At 44.0% G+C, this 18,735-nt stretch overlaps 1 protein-coding gene across 3 annotated transcripts in view; it reads right to left on the bottom strand.

Moving 5' to 3' along the window:
* cadm1a (cell adhesion molecule 1a) overlaps nucleotides 1–18,735 on the bottom strand; it is a 288,068-nt gene that overhangs the window by 39,811 nt on the left and 229,522 nt on the right. For all 3 annotated transcript variants that reach the window (XM_061804228.1, XM_061804229.1, XM_061804230.1), the window contains exons 4-6: nucleotides 8,911–9,063; nucleotides 6,659–6,796; nucleotides 1,964–2,122 (exon numbers count right to left, since the gene is read on the bottom strand). In XM_061804228.1, the coding sequence (XP_061660212.1) occupies nucleotides 1,964–2,122; nucleotides 6,659–6,796; nucleotides 8,911–9,063 (450 nt within the window). The remainder of the gene's footprint in view (nucleotides 1–1,963; nucleotides 2,123–6,658; nucleotides 6,797–8,910; nucleotides 9,064–18,735) is intronic.

Below are 18,735 nucleotides of genomic sequence, written 5' to 3'. Positions count from 1 at the left end.
ATTTGCTTTGCTTTGCTTTGCTTTGCTTTGGAAGCTGACCATTATGCTTTAAACAGGAGCGCAGAACCGTTTGAGCATTTGCTCTGACTCTGCCGGTCTGTAAACAAACTATCAGGTGTTTGGGGCATGTACGAGCTCTGGAAATCCGGCCAAGGTGTGCATACCAGAAATAGCAGCACAAGGTCAGTTGAATCGAAACAAAAAAAATTTGTAAAAAAACGTTTTCATTCTTTACACTCCATTTAATTAGGTCATCAATGTATGATTCTCAAAGTACAATATCAAATAGTGCTATTTTTCCTATTAAAAAATGAAAAATTGTCAACGCGGAACGATAATTTGACATATGTGGAGTTACGACCAAGCGCTCAGAACAAATTAAACCCGTATCTTAAAGTACCGCCAGTGTACGTCTCCAGCGTCAATCCCGACTAAGCGGCCGGTAGACTGTAGGCCCGGATCAGCTTCGCAAAGGCGAGGAATGATGTTCAATTCCGGTGTTCCGACCTTGTTGGCAACAAACAATGCCTGGCCATCCATCTGTCTAAATCACATCCTGTCAGTCGCCGTGATGGACAGTCGTCGGGGCGGAAAGCCAAAGCCTCGCGCTTGGCGGGCACCCGCTAGCAAAGACAACAGACGGCCGGGTTCTGTTTCCACTTAGAGGCAGGCCGCGTCACCTTGTTTTTTTTTTTACCCCCCGTCTTTGGGGTTACTTTGATAGCCGCGAATAGTTATGGCGGCGCTCAGCGTCTGCGCCTGATGGAGAAATACGCTCTGCTCTGTGCTGCAGTGCGCCGTGAGACTAAAGTACTGCCACTTCGGGGGGGAGACGAAATGGCACGTATTGTATGCAAGAGGGCCGTTATCATTATGCTAACTGAATTATTTGCTTTATTGCGCCCATGCACTCGAGACGGGCACTATCCATCTCGGCACGGCCGGCTGACCTTAAGGGGAAGAAAACAAGTAGGCAGCAGAGCCAAACGGCTTTGATTTGCTTACACGTAAGAAGAACCATTTCGGGGCTTGATGCCGTCCCCAGACAATGAGGTTTCTTAGCTCTCTGCTCTTACTACACAGCACGCAGACACAAACCGCTTGCTCACGCACGAGGTAATTCAAATGCAAATCACCTTGTCTGGCAATCAGTAATCAGTGCGTAAAACTCGCGCCGTGCATTAACGGGGTTGGAAGTTTATAAGGCTTACACAATCAACAATGCCCCCCACCCCTGCTTTTCATTTTTAGCGTGTGTTCCTGCAGGTTGAAAACAAAACAAGCCACGATTGGCGGCATCCGGAGAAACTCTCCAAAGTTGTGCCAAAACAGTAATTAAAAAAAATTTATAGTGACAGTCCAGTATATGGTAAGCAGCACCTCTGCCTCTCAGTTCTCAGGAGGCCTGGTTTGTGATGTTGACCCCTTACCTGACCCTTTGGATATATAGCTAGGCATATAAAGAAGAAAAATAGTCAGATCTGTAACATGGGTACTGTATAGTTTTTCCTGTGGGACACCTTATAACAAGTATTTATGTCATCCAATGTCAGCCAGTTCCCAGTCACACTGTGTATATGAATTGGTCTCGAACTAAAACTGATTGTGTTATGGACCATATAGAACTATAGGGCTTGAGAAGTCTTCCCTGTGGGACACCTTACAACAAGTGGGTATGTCATCCAATGTCAGCCAGTTCCCTGTCACTCTGCGTATATGAATAGGTCTGGAAATAAAACTGATTGTGATATGGACCATACAGTACTATAGGGGCTCTAGAAGTCTTCCCTGTAGAACACCTTACTATGTGCTCATTGTTGACACATAATTTTCGTCAGGCATGAATGTAGTCCAGTGTGTACCCCACCTCTCGGCCAAATTCATAGCCCCACTTTTGCCTTTAAAAAAAGCATAAACTCAGTCAATATATTCACATCCACTAGTAAGATATGAAAGTATTTACACTGAACTTCCAGGTATTTCTGTGCTTGGAAGTCTTTGACGGCAGGGTGGTCAACGATGCAGACCACAGGCACGCCGTCGTCCTCCTTGTTGACGGTGAACGTGAGGCGGCTGGTTACTGTGTACATCCTGTCGTAGGTCAGCTCGACTTTGGGCTTCCCTGTACAGAATACAGAAAGAACTCTTTTAGAAGTCGCACGATCGTGAGCGAATACGGCTCAGAGTATTTGCTAAAAACGGCGGAAGCAACGTGTTTGCTGAAATAAGTGCTGCCGGATCTTAATACGAACAGCTGCAGCCATCAGTTGATTTCTTGTGAAGAGCGCACTGACACCGTACCCACTTGCACCTTCCCTCCCGCAGCTCGACTCCTGTCAACGAGGTGACAGCTGCCTCTTTGGATGCCGGCAAAGCAAACCCGTGTGATGTGCCGGGGTGTAAAGGGAGCGGTTATAATGAATACGACGCCTCTCGAGGCTTCGCAGCCGTGCAGCCACCTGACATGGCGGTGACCTGAAAGGTGACTACTGGAAAATCAGAACGTCTTTGAGATGCATGAAAGTGGGTTGGTGAGGAGCCAGAAGCCTTGTTTATACCTTACAAGTTCAATGTTGATTACTACGGCGTGATTAAAGAAGCCAGAATAAACCTCTGTTTTATAGCACTGGTGGATTTGTTACTGTTGTGTGTGTTTTCTGTGTCCAAATGGTCGCAAGGCGTCCCACAGGGAAGACTTCTAAGGCTCTTATAGTACTCGCTTAATACTGATGATGCCATTTTTTTGTACATATTGTTAAGCAGTATGATTTGATGCCGATACATGTTCGGATTTGAGTTTACACATCTCGTAAATCCAATTATCATCACGGGGCTCTTGGGGTTACATTCGCGACTAGAGTCCTACATGGGGCCTTCTGAGGGCGATACCAGAAAGAGGGAAAGTGCTATAGAAAAAGGATGGATGTGTGTCTAACTTTCAAAGGAACAGCGTCTTCTGTTTTAAATCGAATCTTTATATAAATGTGATGATATGGTAGCGTCAGATTGGGAGCAACGGGGTTGGGTCTTGACAAAAGTAGCCAAGAAAGCCCCAATTCAGAAATCAGGAGCAGCTCCCCATGGCTCCTTTCCCGAGCAAATTACGGCAGATTGGCTCGAACTCGCTTTGCGGTCCTTCGGACTTTCCGTTTCTTTTAAAGGTCAGCTCATGTCAAGACCGCCGGCAGCACAAATGCGACACGGCCGGTTCACGTGACCTATTTGAGTCCGACCGTTGCTCTTTTAATAACGTGGAAGATCCGCACCGGTAGCGGCGACCATCACGGAACCAAAGCAGAGAGTCAAATTAAACCTTTAAAGTCCTTTTTAGATTGGAACTTCTGAAGTGAGTCGTATTCTTTCGTGCCTCCTCCAAAGTTAAACTTTGATCCGCGACGGCATAGTCCAGCGAATGAGGGTGGGAAAAAGTCTTAAATAAAGTATATATCTTTTTTTAACCTAAATGTTCTTTCATCTCTGTGCTGCGTTAGAGGTACCTAATGAAGACCAGCTTAGTGTTGTCACTCAAGACTAAAAACTATTGGTCGCCCAGGTCCCTGGCACTCAATGAGACATCCCTTAGTCCCTTTTTTTTGCCATCCCATCCGCCTTTTGTGCGAGAACAGTAAAAAAAAAATAAAATAATGACCTGCGTTGTTTGATCCCGTGCCGCCGCGGTGTCGGCTGTAGAGAGACGGCGATATCAGTGGCAAGCGCACGTTAATAAATCACCAAACAAGCCGGATAAGAGGAATAGGAAAGATCAGTTTTGGGGGAGATAATGAGGCAGATTCGGAGAGACCCATGGATTTTCATATTGGCGGGCTTTGCGACTGCAACATTCAAATAAAGCGGAGTCAAATTCTTACTCTTCCTCCCCATGGTTGAAAAAAAAACAAAAGAAAAACAAGTTGTGAAAATGCTTGCTAAATTTGAGGAAAAAAAAAAATTCTTAAATGGGACACAATAGGGAAAATGTACTTTTTCTGGGGTAATTGTTGGGTCTCTGGATCGTCTGCCCACTGATCAATTGTGATATTGCGTAACCAACTAAAACGTTTTGTCTTTTTCATGCAAGCTGCAAGTGTTTTGATCTTTATTTGTGTGTTGTTCTGTTTTTTCCGGTTGAATAAGAAGCTAAATGTTCATCGGCGACTGTTGCTCTCCTTTGTTTTCACTTCACTCGAGTGGCGGAGTATCTGAGTCTTGCAAATAATTCAAATTTTGGCTAGCAACAAAGTAGAAATTCATCAAACGAAAGTTTGTACATTGAAAACTCTTAAACTGGGGTAGCCCTAAATCAGGGCACAATGTACAAACTGAATTACAAGCATATTACATATTATTGGTTCCCGTTATTGTCTACATTTTCAGGTTGGTCCGTCAGACGTTGCAAAGTAGCCTAGATGGTGTTCTACCGATACAGTGGACCCCCGCCTCCTCGCGGCTCAGTACCTGCAGATTAATTCATCCATCCATCCATTTTCTTTGCCGCTTATCCTCACGAGGGTCGCGGGGAGTGCTGGAGCCTATCCCAGCTCTCAACGGGCAGGAGGCGGGGTACACCCTGAACCGGTTGCCAGCCAATCGCAGGGCACATTAAGACAAACAGTCCCACTCACAATCACACCTAGGGGCAATTTAGAGCGCGGGGCCGGGATTGAACCTGGGTCCTCAGAACTGTGAGGCCAACGCTTTACCAGCCGATCCACCGTGCCACCAGAATAATTCATTATTTAAACATTTTTTTCTTGATTTTCCCATTTTTGGTAAGGAGGAGGAGCAATCCTAAAGATGATTATTGACATTTTATCCCTCCTTATTAAAAATGATAGATAGACAGACAGACAGACAGACAGACAGACAGACAGACAGACAGACAGACAGATAGACAGATAGATAGATAGATAGATAGATAGATAGATAGATAGATAGATAGATAGATAGATAGATAGATAGATAGATAGATAGATAGATAGATAGATAGATAGATAGATATTTCTGGGAGCTCTCATTGGCTACTAACAGCTAAAGACTTGGTCCAGTTTTTTTTAGATTTGAATTTGAACCACAACAGTGGGATTTCTCGCTGTTTGTTTTGTGAGATTTTAGCTCGTGACACCTCCTTTTGACCGATGTTGCCAACAGATTCAACAGACCAGAAGCACGCAAACGGCAGCGATCCGCGTTTACGGTAAGCAGCGGCCGAGTACTGCGCCGCAGTGAGTAATTTCCCCATTTGCGCATCTGCTTGGCACCGCCGAGTGCTGCCCATTCTCGTCAACGACAATCCATTGCTAACAAGGGCAAGCACACGAAAAAGGACGGACGGGGTCGAGGAGCATTTAGCGCGATTCACTTTGTAAATGAGCATTTTTCGAAAGGCTTAGTTGAGGACATCCTACAACAGCGTACAATTGCATAAAAGAAACTAACATCTTGTCCTGTTTTTTTGGGGGGGCAAAAAAAAAAAAAGAAAAACAATTCAAAAACTGAAAAAAAAGTACATCTGAGGATTGAGATTTTGAGAAATTCAACAACAAAACAAAATGTGGGATGTTTTAGTTGGAGGCGAGAAGTGACCTTTGCAGCGTTGCAATATTCACAGATAAGACAACATCCACGCTGACCAACGCCGAGTTTAATGCGGTGAAGAGTCGCGTTGAGGGGAAAGTCGCTCAGAGGTTTTTTTTTTTTTCTAAGCAGCTTCTGACGACGATCTTTTTTTTTGTGTGTTTTTTGTTTCAAAGTCCTGACAACGCTGCTTGCTCGCATGCTCCGAGGCAGGAAGCGCCTGGCGCCGTGCCCGCTCGCAGCCCCTCGAGCTCTCGCCGCGCCGACTTCCTGGCCTCCCGCTCGGCTTTGATGAGGCCTTCGGCGCGCTGACGCCGAGCCAACGGCTGGCGCCGGGGCGTCGAGCGCGAGGAGAGCGCAGAGAGGAAAGATCTGAGGCTGTACTTTCAGAATTGGAGTACATGAGGGTTTGTCGACCCAACTCCAGAGAGATCCAATTAAGGGGTTCAGTCTTTATTATTATTTGTACAAAGCATTTTCCTTCCCATTTTTATCTGAAATATTGTCCCAAAATCTAAAACACTTCTCATTTGCCGGGATGATACATCGTGGCCTTTTATTGTGGGCGGCCTGAGGCACACCTGTGCAGTAATACTGTCTCGTCAGCTACTTGACCCGTGAGCTGGATGGATTATATCGGCAAACGTGAAGTGCTCACTAATAAAGTATTTTGTGAACGATACTCGAGAGAAATAGATTTAAAAAAAATCTTAGTGCTTAAAGTTCAGATTTTAGTTGAGTTCAAGCAAAATAGGAGGGAAAACTGTTTTTAGCACAGAGGACCTCAGCTCACTCCCTAATTTACAGTTCACACCATTTAATTTTTCTCCGTAAAATGATACATCACATTTTTCGTGTGTTGACAAACTCACGGGGACATCACAAAGAAGCTCGAGAGTGGCCACCCACTGTTTGAACCACTTTGATGCGTCAAGTCCCTTTACCGATGTAACATTTACCGCAACAAAAACAAATCTTTCGGAACGTCAGTCCGACACGTACAAAGATGAACTGTGATCTAAAGCGGAAGTCGGAAAAAGGCGTCGGTTTTCCTCCGAGCGAACGGTGCGAGACGCACGCCGACCTGGGAGCTCCTTATCGCCCTTCATCCATCTGATGGCGGCGGCGGGCTTGCTGCTCATGGCGGTGCAGGTCATCTCCGTCTCGTTGCCCTCGCTCAGGACCTCGTCGCGAGCATCGATGATGGGGCTACCTGGAGGCACTGCGGGAGGGCACAAAAAAAAAGTCATATTTTAGGAATTGATGTTTTCCTTTTCATTAGATAAGACAAATAAGATAAGCACGTCAGTCACTGGAGAAGATGCTATCTTCAAAAACGCTTTTCTGGTATAGGGGAAAAAAAATAAACACAAAAATACCTTTATAGATACAGTGCTGCCATGGTTCTCGACCACAATCCGTTCCAGAAAACAGTTCGAGAAGTGATTTGTTCCAAAACCGAATTGATGTTTCCCATTACAATGAATGGAAAAAGAAATATTGCGTTCCAAGCCTAAAAAATTTGGCTTTTTAAAGTATTTTTTTTTTTAGCTTTTCCTGATAATAAACTGGATAGTAGAAATACGTGTATAGTTGAAGTAATTTATATAGTAAAATAATTTAAGAAATATATTCATTTTTTACGTAAAATGTATGCTTTAGTAGTAGATTGGGAATGCATTGCCGTAACTGTAGCGACTCAACCCCCAGCCTTGCAAACTTTTTTTTTATTGTGCAGAATAACTTGAAACAAGCAACTTGCCTTCTTTAGAGACATACTGGGGGTTAATACGGTGGTCATCGATAAGAAGAAAAACAATACTTACTACTGGGACCCGTCTGTGTACAGTGGCTGCGTTATACAGAATAGCAAAAGTGCGCTGGTGGCATCATGCGCGTTATGTCATTTCCGTTTTTTTTTTGGGGGGGCTTTCAAATAGACAATAACAAAACACTCCTTGCGCCGCACGCATTATGTTATTTCCGAGTTTTTTTTTGAAGCGTGGGAATTCACAACAAAGCGCGTCGTGGGTCAGCTGGTCCAACCGCGCGCTATATGTTATTTCCGGGTATTGTCGGGGGCATCCGAATACCGATTTTCTTTCGAAAACAGACGCAAAAAAAATCTCGATATTTTCGTTTGAAAAGCGATTTGTTCTAAAACGGGGACGTGCGAGAACCGAGGCTTTACTGTACTGTTTTTAACAGACGAGTGAGGTCATTTGAACTCTATTACTACACAAAATAGCAGGATCTGGTTTTGCATATTCACAAACGGGTTCACGAATGATTTACCTACTGCAAATATCTTTGTTCATCTACCTGCACCAGCCACGTATTGTACAGAAACGGGAGAAATGATTAAATGCTCATCTACAATATGGCAGAGGATGCAATTAACCTGTGCATCCACCTGTTGCCATTCATGCAACGGAAGACGCCACGGTTTCCTCTGAGTCTATCGCCTTTGTCTTCCACTAAACGGGCCCACATTTCATACCGAGTAAATACATTTATGAGTACAGCGATATGAGATCAGCATTATTTCAGTAATGTAGTGGGATGGGGATAGAGCCCTGCTGGGAAGAGCAAAAATCTGCAAGTAATTAACGACCCTGCGAAAAAAAAAAGAAATGAAAACAAATAAAAAAAACATTGGCCCGATCCTACTTAGCGCTTACCCTCACTGCAACATAATTAGATGATAGATGGTCATGACGACAATGATGACGGCTTCGAGCCTTGCAGCGGTCCTGCTTTAGAGGTCTACAAATAATTCTATTCACTTTCACTTATCCTCTGATTATTCGCCGTCACTTGCGAGACCTTTTAAACATAGACAGTTGTGAACAGAAATGACCGCACATGGACTCTTAACATCTCAAAAATAATCCGGGGAAACAGGATGCAGGGTTAGGATTTTTAAAAAAATACTTTCATTAATGGTTGCTGTGTGTGAATATTTGAGGAAGTAAAATCAATTTTCGAGTCAGCAGGAAAAAAAAAAAAAAAAAACCTTGGGAAACCGCTCTGGAGAGTAGCTAGCCAAAATATTCAAAATAACACATAGTTTGATCGAGTGTAGTTCTACATGAACTACAGTTATGAACATATTGCAAAATTCATACCTCTCCGACAGTGTCATTCCAAAGTGAGCATCACGATCTTGGCAAAAAGATTATAATTTTTTTTCCATTATAAGCTCTTGTTTCAGACCTAGTCGCACCAAACTGTACGAGTACAAACAACTCTCCAGATGCTCCGAGTCCTGCCAAATCCGGCTGTCAATCAGCGAGCGCGCACGTACCGGCGTGCGGCGGCGTGGGCGGCCCTTACCCAGCACGGTGATGTCGGCGTAGGCCTCCTGCGGCGGGTCGGTGTACAGCTGGCAAACGTAGCGGCCCTCGTCCGACAGCGACACGTTGGACAGGGACACCCGCAGCTCGTTGTCGGAGAAGTTGACCAGTTGGAAGCGAGCGTCTTTCAGTGCTGAGCAGGAATCGAGAGAAGGAGAGCACAGAATGAGAGTTTGGACGCTGAGAATAATAAAAGTAGTGCATTGGCACCAGCTGTCTTAAAATACCGCTGGTCGCCTCTTAAATGGAACACATCCAGCAATCCCTTCCTAGATCGGAGTTCGCTATTTGCAGATTTTGAGCCGAGCTGTTTTTAATTGATCAGTGTATTGCAGTTACTCACCTGCACATCTTTGGTACAGTTAGCATTTTTGGCTATTTGGCAATAATGTGGCAGCAAAGACTCGCATTAGAACAAGTCACCTGCTTACAATGTCAAAACCATCGCTGTGATGGACTAATGGTTTTGCCAGCAAATCGCCCATTTTTAACCATATGGGCAGCAACAAATGCAAGTAAAGAGCAACGTTAAGCTTAATTGTCTACAGTAACACAAAAAAATCTGAGAAGCAGTAGGATCTGAAGGGCCTTCTTCCCACGATTGTTTGTACTTGCTTACAATGTCAAAACCATCACTGTGATGGACAGCGCTTAATTGTTTGGCTAGCAAATCGCCCGTTTTTAACCATAAGGGCATTAACAAAAGCAAGTAAAGAGCAATATTAAACTTAACTGTCTCCAGTAACCCAAAAAACTCTGGGAAGCAGTAGAATCTCAAGGGCCTTCTTCCCATGATTCCTTGCAGCTGCTTACAATGTCAAAACCATCACTGTGATAGACGGTGGTTTAGCTAGCAAATCGCCCATTTTAAACGGATTTATTTTTTTGTGATAGACGGTGGTTTAGCTAGCAAATCGCCCATTTTAAACATATTTATTTATTTGTTTTGCAGAGGGGGCGGGGTGTAATGGCATTTTAATTGATTTCAATTAATTAACAATATAAATCCATTGAGATATGAGCTCGGTCACAGAGCAAACAACTCATAAGTCTAGGCCCCACTGTAAAAGGAGGATTTAATAAGAACTTTCTTTTTTGGGGGGTTACAAATGTTCATTAATCCCCTCACATTGGAAGGTTGGTGGTTATTTAATATATTTTTTTTGTAATAGGATCTCTCACTTTGACTTAATTGCACAGATAAGCCTGACTACAGTCACTGCCTTAATGCGGCGGTGTCGCATGCTTTTCACTTAATGACTTCAGCAGACTCTGCCGTGCGCCTCCAGCTCTGTGAAATAACTTGGATTCTTTTTTTTTTTTCTTCTTTCTTTTTTCTCGAATTTAATATATATTCAAATAGTTTGATATCCTTAACTGACCCGCCATTAATGACTTCCTTTTCGGGTGGCTGCTAATGGCTTGATTTTTCAATATTTGTGCTGAAAACTGTATTTCTGCAAATCCTTGATTTAACTGTGGACGCTTATTTGCACAGACGCCTCTTCTGTCGTGACAACAGAACTATGAAAGTAATTACATTTGTATCTCAAGTCACCACTGCATCTGTAAAAATAAATACATAAAAATGAAAAAATAAATAAAATAAAAAGAATTCAACCCAGTTCCAAATTATTCCCTAGTACATTGTACTGTATTCTCTGAGTAAAAACAACTAAAAAGCTACTGGATCGCCTCCAAAAGGCCGATTGATTATTCTGCTTGGGGGGGGGGGTGTGATTAACCGGGAGTCAACAAACCAACCCAATCAATTAATTTCTACGTCCACCAGACACAAACGAAGGCCAAAGATTCTGCTGAAAACGATTTCGAGCTCCCTGGTGAAAGTGAAAATACAGAGGAAAAAAAAACACCAGACGGCATCTAAAAGCCGTTGCTGCTGAACGTGATGTGCCTCAAAAGAAAAAGACAGCAGGTAAAAAAAAAAAAGAGGATGTTGGAATATTAATCGCCACGATTAATTTGATGCATCATTAAACGAGAACAATGCATACATTTTGAGTGGCTGGAGAAAGATGTGCACCGTTAAAACAGTCGAGCCAAACGTGGGTTTAGAAACTCTCCGGTGGCGTTCCATATTTTACGGCCAGGAATCAAACCTTTTAAGTTGATTTGGGAAAAAAAAAAAAAAAACATTGCAGAAAACGACAGAAACAATTTTTAAGGGTCGTTTTGGCGACAAAAACTGCGACTTATCCGAAACCGGCGTCTTTAGCGTCTTGATTGCGCCGCGGCCTCGACAAGCGGCCCTCGTTAGCATTCATTAGCCTCTAATCTCAATGCGTTGATTCAATTAATCACGTTGCCAGATTGACACGTTGCGGCGACGCAGTTTACACACGCAACCGAGAGAATGTTTACAATGCAGACGGCGCTTCTCTGGAGAAATGCACGATAATAATTTCAGAATTCCGGCAAAGTTGACGCTAGTTTTGTTAGCCTGTCGATAAGGTTTTTTTTTTTTTGCAATGTGTGTTAGCATTAAGCTAGTAGACTTTAATAAGACAAAGTTAAGTACTTTGGTTACACAAGAGGTAATTCTCTAAATTGTATGCTTAGTTTTAGAATAAAATTCAAGTTAAAGTAAAGTAAAGTTAATTTAACCCTTTCTTTTTTCAAAGATTTCTGGAAAATTGTTACTTGTGAAGCTGTTTCTGCTCGTAACGGGAATTTTCGCTTGCAGTTCAAGGCAAAAAAATTGACAGAGCGAGGGCTCAAATCTCGAAAAACTTGGAATTTGAGTCACTCCTAAATGGAGATAGATGGAGTTTGTTCATCCCTCGTTTATCACGAGGGGTGAGGGTCTGGGACCATCCTCGCAATATGTGAAATCCGTGCAATAGAGACCATATATATTTTGATTATTTATACATATTTTTGCGGCACGGTGGCGCAGCTGGAAAGCATTAGCCTGACTGTTCTGAGATCCCGGGTTCTATCCCGGACCCGCCTGTGTGTGAATGTTCTCCCCGTCCCTGCGTGGGTTTTCTCCAGTTGGCACTCCGGTTTCCTCCCACATTCCAAAAACATGCAACATTAATCACTCTAAATTGCCGCTAGGTGTGATTGTGGGTGCAGGCTGTTTGTCGATTGGCTGGCAACCAGTTCAGGGTGTACCCCGCCTCCTTCCCGGGATAGGCTCCAGGACTCCCTGCGACCCTCGTGAGGATAAGTGCAGAAGAAAATGCACGGATGGATATGCATGTTTTAAAACATTATGTACATTTCATTTGTTCTATTTTGTGCCGTTTTGTATTGGTTTAAGAAGCTTTCATTTGACCACAAGAAAAGTAACAATTGCAGCATATCCTCGTAATCCGGTAATATTGCGAATTATGCGTGATAGGAATATGAAAATAAGCTTGCAATGCAGTGAATCAGTGAAAACCTACAGCAAAGGGACTCCGCAGGTAAAATGTAATTATTTCGCGACCGACGTGATGAAGATAAGAGGAGGTTTCATCAAAAAAAAAAAAAAAACTCGCCATCACATTTCATCCATTTCACAAAGGCCTCCAAATCCTCTTATGTGTCACTTCCAAACGAGGCATTGTGCTGCGACACAGGAAAAGCGAACTCAATCGGACAAGATTGACACTTGAAGCCGGGAGGCGCGAGGATCGCGAGGACGAGTTCTGGAGCCGCCCAAGGACACGGGGCGACGTCAGCCGCGGAGGGCCGGCGGGGGACGTCGCGCCGTGACACGGGGAGGTGAGCGGCGAGGCAGCGCGGCGGACATTTCTATTACAGACGTGTCAGCGTGCACTGAATCACGCGTCGCTCGTTTTGCAGATATGTGAGTGGAGAAAAAAAAAAGAAAACTAGGGCAACCTTTCGTTCCCGCGCTATTTTTTGTCCTCCTCCCTCCTTTGCTGCTAATAAAAAAAGACACTGCAGACAACCTCGTCGAGTGTTTCGAGAGATCTGCTCGAACTCTTGAAAACTCCCGATTGATTCGATCGCTTTGGTTTTGATTGGGACGATCAAAATGCTGATTTATAACGAAAGTTGGGTTAATTTAGTTCATAATTAGATGCAGTGCAAAAATAAATATGGATATTAATGGGAAAATGGAGAGTCATCTTAGAATACCCACCCATCCGTCTAATTATAGCGTATTTCTGCAAACGGTGGCGCAGCGGTTTGTTAACTCGACGGCGTGGGGATCAAAAATCAAAAATAAAAACCTCCCTTATTTGGACTTTTGGATTTTATTCAACATTATCACCGGAAAATCGTCGTCTATGTCATGTGTATGTGGAATTTCAAATAGAATCCACCCACTTTATTCCACAAATCCAATTATGATCAACTATTAGCCCATTTATCCAATCATCACTGAGCCTTCAACCAACTCACCAATCGCCATCAACTCCCGATCAGGGCCATCCAATCCAATTTGACCGAACCTTTATCCAATCAACTGCGATCCACACAACCCACCGCCCACCTGCCGATCTTCCACTGCCACAACCTATGCAGTCGTCCATCGTAGTCATGCGTCTGTCTATCCGTCACCCAGACATCCATTCATCCATCTTCTTTGCCGCTTATCCTCACAAGGGTCGCGGGGAGTGCTGGACCCTATCCCAGCTGTCATCGGGCAGGAGGCGGGGTACACCCTGAACTGGTCCCCAGCCAATCGCAGGGCACATAGAGACAAACAGCCGCACTCACAAGCACATCCATCCATTTTCTTCACCGCTTATCCTCACGAGGGTCGCGGGGAGTGCTGGAGCCTATCCTAGCTGTCATCGGGCAGGAGGCGGGGTACACCCTGAATTGGGTACCAGCCAATCGCAGGGCACATTGAGACAAACAGCCGCACTCACAAGCACATCCAACCATCTTCTTTGCCGCTTAACCTCACGAGCGTCGCGGGGAAAGCTGGAGCCAATCCCGGCTGTCTACGGGCACAATGCGGGGTACAGCCTGAACTGGTCGCCAAACATTCGCAGGGCACATAGAAACAAACAGCCGCACTCACAATCACATCCGTCCATCCATTTTCTTTGCCGCTTATCCTCACGAGGGTCGCGGGCATGCTGGAGCCTATCCCAGCTGTCATCGGGCACAAGGCGGGGTACACCTTGAACTGGTCTCCAGCCAATTGCAGGGCACATACAGACAAACAGATGCGCTCACAGTCACATCTAGGGGCAATTTTGAGTGTCCAATTAATGTGGCATATTTTTGGGAGAAACCAGAGTGTCCGGAGAAAATCTGGGCATGGGGAGAACTTGCAAACTCCAAACAGGCAGAGCCAGTGTGACGGTCTGAGCGCTCCCGGTGCTGAAAAGTCTCCTTGTGATCAATGCGCATGTGCGTATATTTTGTAAACTTCCGGCCAGTCTGAAACGTCCCCATCCACATCATCATTCATCACAAGGAGACTTTTCAGCACGGGGGAGCGCTCAGACCGTCACACCGGGATTGAACCCAGGTCCTCAGAACTATGAGGCCAACGCAGCATTATGCTTAAAAACTGTCCAGTTGGCCAAATCATCTATGCCGTCCATCCACCGATCCTCATCCATCAAAGTCTTCAATCGGGTACTCGACTACTCACCCCCCCCCCAACCCCCCCGCCCGGCTAAGTTTTGATAGCATTTTGCACGCCGATCTGTTTACAGCTCGAAACCGGAAAACGAGATCACCTCCATGCGACTATTCCATATTCGGAACAGAAGGAGCCCATTTCCTCGCATCCGCCCCCCATCTCACGTCGGCGCAAATTGTAAATAGGAAATTGATTGCCCCGTACAGGAGTGGATGACGGAGGGCTCTCATTTCCCGCAAACGCACTTCATCATGGCGAAAAGGTGGCCGGGAGCTGCCACGCCGGCTCCCGAAATAGGTCAGTTATCATCTCGCGCGCTGAAATGTGGCTGACAGTAACGGTCAAATCATAGACGGCCAGTGGTGAAAATAGCTCGTATGAAAATATACGGGGGTCATTTGGATCGATCCACCTTTTGTCCCCCCGGCGAGGGCGGCGTCAAACTCGTATTCTCCCGGCGCGTCCCGTCACGCCGCATTTCAGTCGGCAGGCTGTTTGCTCGAGTCTGAGGCCGAGGAGACTAAGTGGCCGCAATCAATTGTGATTAGTGGCTGCCACTACTTTTTGAGTGGAGCGCATCAGAGTTTTATTATGGGCTGTCAAGAGAGGGCGAGCGGGGGCGGGGCTAATTACCTTCTTACCGTCAGGCAACGGTGACCATTAAATCTTGTTTTCTGTCTTTTTAAGGTGGCTCTTGCCGTCCCAAACGGTGGTGGAAAGGACGGTTTGCGTTCTTGTTGGTCAGAGGCACAGCTTGTTTGTTTAAGTACAGTCAATGATTACATTTTAATGCGAACTATAGTAAAATTTGTCTCAAAAATAAGGTTCAGGCTATAATCGCCAAACCGTCACGAGCTACCGGTGCGGAGGAGGACCCAAATGCAGGACTCCGAGGCAAAGGCATGATGTTCAGTGGCTTTTCTTCGTACGTAAGAGATGCACAATTCCACAGTTCAAGAAAGCCGGATCCCAAAAAACGAGAAAAAGGGTTTGATGACTACGAATTGAAGTTATTTAACAATATGTGAATGAATGCAGGACTCCGAGGCAAAGACATGATTTTCAGTGGGTTTTATTCTTACTAAAGAGATGCACAATTACACAGTTCAAGAAAGCAGGATCCCCCAAAAATGAGAAACAGGGTTTGATGACTATGAATTTAAGTTATTTAAAAATATGTGAATTTATTGAGGACCGTTGGCTTAAACTGTATTCATTCTAAAAGTGTTCTTCGTGGTAATACGTGTCATTACTTTGTTATTACTAGACACTCACTACTACAACTCTTACTACAGGGCTAGGGTTTCAAATCCATTGGGGAACAATGTAAAAAAATATGCTAACAAAAATATGGGTGTAACAATGACTGTGAATTAAGGTCATTCATGTGCTATTACTATGTTACTACTAATCACAAGTTAGTCCGACACTGCAATGTACTCTTTTGTTTTTGTGGTTGTAGCCAAATTTAAGCGGACCAGAAATTTGAACTGTCATCATTTTGAACAAAGTGTGTAGTCGTAATACATCTATTACTAAGCGACTATACAACAACCTCTACGACTACTCAATCAGGATAAATGCATAAAAAAATGCAATCTAAAATTAAAGTGGAACACATTTACAATGCAGAAATCATTCAGGTAAGGTTAAACGAAACCAAAATGAAGTTGCCAGTAAATTTTTATGGTTTGCTTTGTTTTTGCAGTGTCCTTACAGATATTACACGTCATTACTATGTTATCAATAGGAGCAGTTTGACTACTGCTACTTCAGTTCTGAAATAATTATTTAAAGTTTATTTCACCATCAATCTCAGTGGGAATAAAGTTTGCGCTTGTTGTGTTTACTTTGCTGAGGAGAAGATTATTTTCCACAATACATTGAAGTGCCTACGGAGCCCATAAAGCACAGGTGTCAAACTCAAGGCCCGGGGGCCAGATGCGGCCCACAACACGGTTTTATGTGGCCCGCGAAGGCGAATCACGTGTACCAACTTCCATGATTTTTGTTAAAATTTCAAACTGTCACATCATAAATGATGACGTTGATATGTTGGAAGCATTTTTGTGTTACCAAACATCAACAAAAGTTGAAAAACCCATTACCCTTGATTTCTGATTCAGAAATTAGTTGATAAAATTAATGTGTGAATATGACGGGTCAATTAAAGATTTTCACGGTTTCAGTCATAATGACAGAAACCGTAACTACTACGTGGCCCACAATAAAAAGGAGTTTCACACCCCTGCCCTAGACGGACATTGAATAAAAAAAAAAAAAAAAAAAAAAAAACAACAAAAAACTAAACTAAAAATAACTTTGAGAAAGTTAGCTTGGAAGCCTGTTCAAATGCAGCTGGAAGTTTCGTTTTGTTTAATCACGCGGAGCACTGATATTTATGTATGTGCGATGTCACTTCAATGTGACTGACCATGACGTCCGCTAGGCAGAGGCTGAGCTGCACTGCATTTGTTTCCGGAGTAGAGTGTGGGTGGTGTGAAAGGCAAGTACACTTCCTGTACCTAATATTTATTCTTTGTAATCCAGTACACCTCTTAATCTCCCCAAAACATTAAAAATTAGAACACAACGCCCATACATTTACGATGCCATCAAATGTTTTCAATGTTACCGCATTTAGGTTGACCAGTGAATTGTTTTGTAATTGTTTTAACAGTGCAATTAATGTTATTACATGTTATTACTACATTATTACATGACAAATTCTGAAATCCTTTTGTAAGACATCTCTATGAGGAATATGCTAGCTAAAAATGCGTATATATTATAAATACTTTAAGGTTTGTTTAGTTGGTATATATATATATATATATATATATATATATATATATATATATATATTTATCCATCCATCATTTATGTGACCATGTGTTTAGATTACATAGAACTCCTCGGGACATAGCACACATGACTACAGCACAAAGAGAGTTGAGATCCCATTATTTTGATTAAATTTATAGCCAGTCTGTCTGCGAACCTCTTTATCCTCATAATGCTGCTGGGGTTAACTGCAAAGTGAAGGGAAAAAAAAAATCAATTAAAGCGAAGCAAAGCAAAGGCTAGCAGGCCCTGCGCGTCGAGCCGATCAGCGCTAATAAGAGCGGTGACACCATAATTGGGCGGGATAAGAATAAACACAACAGGTCGTTAAATGTTTAGGGATATGAGCCGCTTCTATTACGACTGACATCGCCGCCCGCTGTACGAAACTTGTTTGGCGGATTGCATTAACCTCATTCCGGCGTTAATCCCGCTCCAGATATGTGGGTCAAATTTAATGCAGCTTCCCTGGAAGTGAAAGTAACATGAGAGTATATTAATTAACGTGACTACAACTTAACGCCTGCTTCTGCTTGTACTTCGAGCTCACGTGATGCGTTTGTGTTCATTTGTTGGCCTTGTCTCTCACCTCGGTCTGGTTTATTTTGAAGTCGATGTTTTTCAAACCAGCCATTACTCGGTGCTGTGGATCTTGAGAAAAACCATTTCACTCGAAATACACGGTTGTAGAAGTCCAGAAACTGCTGTTTTGAGGGCATTCCCGTAATCAAATACTCAAAGATGTCATGACCAAGAGTTGGCCACTGCCAAGAGGGGCGTGGCCACATCACTGCTCTGGGCGGTGACACCTGTCACTGCTCACAGCTGTTTCACATTGGGACTGTAATTAGATGGGCATTTAAGTTGGCGTTTTTGTCACTGGCGTTCGCCAGTTCGTTGCCTTGCGTTAGTGAGTTGTATTCACTGCCTGTGGGACTCTATGCGTCTACGCGTAAATTAGAGTAACCCTAGTCACAGCGATTCTGTGCGTTTTAGTTTGATCCCGTCCTGTTGAGTTGTTAGTTTGCCCCATAGTCTTCGGACCTTTCTGCATGTCTTTTGGATCCCGCCTAGCCTAGCGTTTCTGTACCTCTGCCTTGCCGGACCGCTACACCGTGTATGACCCAGTTTTCCGGAATAAACTACATTGAACATCATGCCTCTGCCTCGAAGTCCTGCATTTGGATCCGCCCAGGTACCAGCGGTTCGTGACAGCAGGTGGCTTCATCCTGGTTCAAATTTTAGTTTGGTTGATGTTGCCGGCATGCTAAGCAGAAATTGCCTCAGTAGCGCCCACTGCAATTTTGGGGCGGAAATTCAGCCCCCGAAGCCAGTTTGCCTTAGCGCCAGGAATTTTGGTGGGCATGTCTGTCATCAATA

The sequence above is a fragment of the Syngnathoides biaculeatus genome, chromosome 18, assembly GCF_019802595.1.
Source record: "Syngnathoides biaculeatus isolate LvHL_M chromosome 18, ASM1980259v1, whole genome shotgun sequence".
In the NCBI taxonomy this organism is placed as follows: domain Eukaryota; kingdom Metazoa; phylum Chordata; class Actinopteri; order Syngnathiformes; family Syngnathidae; genus Syngnathoides; species Syngnathoides biaculeatus.
This window is presented reverse-complemented; position numbering and strand designations above follow the sequence as displayed.